Raw genomic sequence first — 2,921 nt, forward strand, 5'->3', positions numbered from 1 at the left:
AGTCTTCTCCACTCCTTTCTCCCTCTCTGTCTCTTTCCCTCATCCCATTCCTGGAGGTTCTTGACTGGAGGCGGCCGCTCCAGCTTCTCCTCCCTGCTTGAACCCTGTGAGACATCATTTGGGGGAAAGGGAGACGAGAAAGGAGGTGGTAGTGGTGGGCGGGCGGGGACAGCGAATGTGAAGCCAGGAGCCTGACGTCAACACGCCCTGCCTGTCAATCTCCAGCGGGCGCGCTGCTCGTAACCGCCTTTGCTGCCACCGACTGTGTCTCTCACTCTCCGCGGCGCCCTCCCAGCCACAAGCGCCCCGCGCTTCTCTCCGCCGGCCCCCGCCGCTGCGCAGGCATCTGCTCTGTCTGCGCCCGGGTCGCAGCCTGGCGCCCAGCCACAGCGCTCATGACCAGAGACTTTCTGAAGCCCTGACTCCCTAGGTGAGCATCCGGGCTGCCGAGAGGAACTTTGAGGGTGTGGAGAGGGGAAGGAGTGAGGATGGCCAGGGGGTGAGTCCTTCCTGAAGCTGGAGAAATGCAGCCAAGCTTGGCCCCACAACCTCCCCCTATACACGCACCCCAACTTCTCTTCTTCCAAGGCCCCTTTCTAGAGGTCTCCGCGGCTTCTAGGGCCTGCTGGGCTTCTGACCGCTGAAACTTCGCTTTCAGCACTGCGGACAGCGACTCTGCCGCCCAGTTTAGGAGAGCGCCCTGAGTCCCCAGGGCAGAGCCCCGGCGGGACTGACACCCCCAGCTCGATGGGCATGTAAATGCAGGCAAACCTCCAGGATTGATCTGTGTGCATGTGGGCGCATGTTTATCTGTGTGTATATCTGTGCAAAACCTCAGATATCCGTGAGGACACCCGTGTGCATTTCATTCACTCACTCATTCAACAGGTATTTATTTATTTTAGGCTCTCACTTAACCACTGCTTCCTCCGTCTGCTTTGGAGTCCAGGGTGGGCTGGCCAGGACGAGCGGGACACCTGAGCCCGGGGTAATTCCCTGGCAGCTTGCACCGCACACCTGATGCTTGCTCTCCCTCTTCATTCAGGGTGCAGTGTCCTGCCGCGATGAATGCGAGCGCCTCCTCGCTCAACGAATCCCAGGTGGTGGCAGTGGCAGCCGAGAGAGCGGCCACAGCAGTAGGGGCGCGGGACACCAGTGAATGGGGGCCCCCTGCAGCGGCTGCGGCTGCGGCTGCGCTGGGAGCCAGCGGCGCGGCTAATGGGTCTCTGGAGCTGTCTTCGCAGATGGCCACCGGGCCGCCTGGGCTGCTCCTGTCAGCGGTGAATCCATGGGACGTGCTGCTGTGCGTGTCGGGAACAGTGATCGCAGGAGAAAACGCGCTGGTGGTGGCGCTCATCGCGTCCACCCCGGCGCTACGCACACCCATGTTTGTGCTGGTGGGCAGCCTGGCCACCGCAGATCTCCTGGCGGGCTGTGGCCTGATCCTGCATTTCGTGTTCCAGTACGTGGTGCCCTCGGACACAGTGAGCCTGCTCACCGTGGGCTTCCTCGTGTCCTCCTTTGCTGCCTCAGTCAGCAGCCTGCTGGCCATCACCGTGGACCGCTATCTGTCCCTTTACAACGCGCTCACCTACTACTCGCGCCGGACCCTGTTGGGCGTGCACCTTCTGCTCGCCACCACCTGGACGGTGTCCCTAGGCCTTGGGCTGCTGCCGGTGCTCGGCTGGAACTGCCTGGCAGAGCATGCCGCCTGCAGCGTGGTGCGCCCACTGACGCGCAGCCACGTGGCGCTGCTCTCCGCCACCTTCTTCGCGGTCTTCGGCATCATGCTGCACTTGTACGTGCGCATCTGCCAGGTGGTCTGGCGCCACGCTCACCAGATCGCGCTGCAGCAGCACTGCTTGGCGCCCCCCCACCTCGCGGCCACCAGAAAGGGCGTGGGTACGCTGGCAGTGGTGCTGGGTACTTTCGGTGTCAGCTGGCTGCCCTTCGCCATATACTGCGTGGTGGGCAGCCGCGAGGACCCGGCGGTCTACACCTATGCCACCCTGCTGCCTGCCACCTACAACTCCATGATCAATCCTGTCATCTATGCCTTCCGCAACCAGGAGATCCAGCGTGCCCTGTGGCTCCTGTTCTGTGGCTGTTTCCAGTCCAAAGTGCCCTTCCGCTCCAGGTCCCCCAGCGAGGTCTGAAGGCTCCATCTGTCCTCTCACCCCCAACAAGCTAGCCTTTGGTGAGCTTCTAGGTGCCTGCAGATGTTCTCTGAGATCCCGATAGTGTGAATCTGACTTTGGAAAGAGAATACACACGCACACAACAAACCCACAAGGACAGAGGCTTGGTGGCACTTTACATATACAGTGTATACATGTGTACATATATATACAAATTATTTGTATCTTCTGGAGGTGTTCAGGATGTGGAATTTCCTGTTCTGTGAAAAAAACTAGCGGAGACATGGTTGTATACTCAAATTATACATCACATTTGTCAAGTGAACACATCCCAATACTGCTTTATGATGTCATTTCATTTTTAGCTGCTGAATTGCCAAAACAGTGTTGCTATTTTCAAGGGCAGGGGAAGGGGAGTAAAAGGTGTATTTTTATTGTATGTGATAGAATATTTTGCTGCATATGCATCAGTAAATTACAACATATTTTGTACACAAATAAACACATTATAAAAATATAAGTTTTGGCTTGTGACTGACTATAGAACTATTTAAGACTTGAAGTATTAGTGCTTTTACTTTAAAGGTTAATTATGTATCAACTCCCTCCTGTGAAAATCTTAATGTAAAAAAATCACATGCATTTTTGTTCATAAATTGTCACTGAAATACCTAATCTAAAGGGGGCAAGAAGAAAGTAATATATTCATGTAACCTGGACACTGAAAGGTTATTGGTGTTATAATCGATTCCCTTAATTACTGGGTTCAGAAGACAAGTTCCA

The 2,921-nt window shown here is 55.7% G+C and overlaps 1 protein-coding gene across 2 annotated transcripts; it reads left to right on the forward strand.

Moving 5' to 3' along the window:
* The first annotated feature begins 210 nt into the window (after positions 1–210).
* GPR6 (G protein-coupled receptor 6) lies at positions 211–2,653 on the forward strand. Of its 2 annotated transcripts, XM_019734935.2 has the most exons (3): positions 211–430; positions 659–755; positions 1,046–2,653. In XM_019734935.2, exons 2-3 carry the CDS (start codon positions 748–750, stop codon positions 2,154–2,156), a joined length of 1,119 nt encoding a protein of 372 aa, XP_019590494.1. In that variant the 5' UTR covers positions 211–430; positions 659–747; the 3' UTR covers positions 2,157–2,653. The 2 variants fall into 2 exon arrangements, with proteins under 2 accessions (XP_019590494.1, XP_019590495.1); XM_019734936.2 differs by lacking the exon at positions 659–755.
* Positions 2,654–2,921: the final 268 nt, after the last annotated feature.

The sequence above is a fragment of the Rhinolophus sinicus genome, linkage group LG05, assembly GCF_036562045.2.
Source record: "Rhinolophus sinicus isolate RSC01 linkage group LG05, ASM3656204v1, whole genome shotgun sequence".
NCBI classification, from domain to species: Eukaryota; Metazoa; Chordata; class Mammalia; order Chiroptera; family Rhinolophidae; genus Rhinolophus; species Rhinolophus sinicus.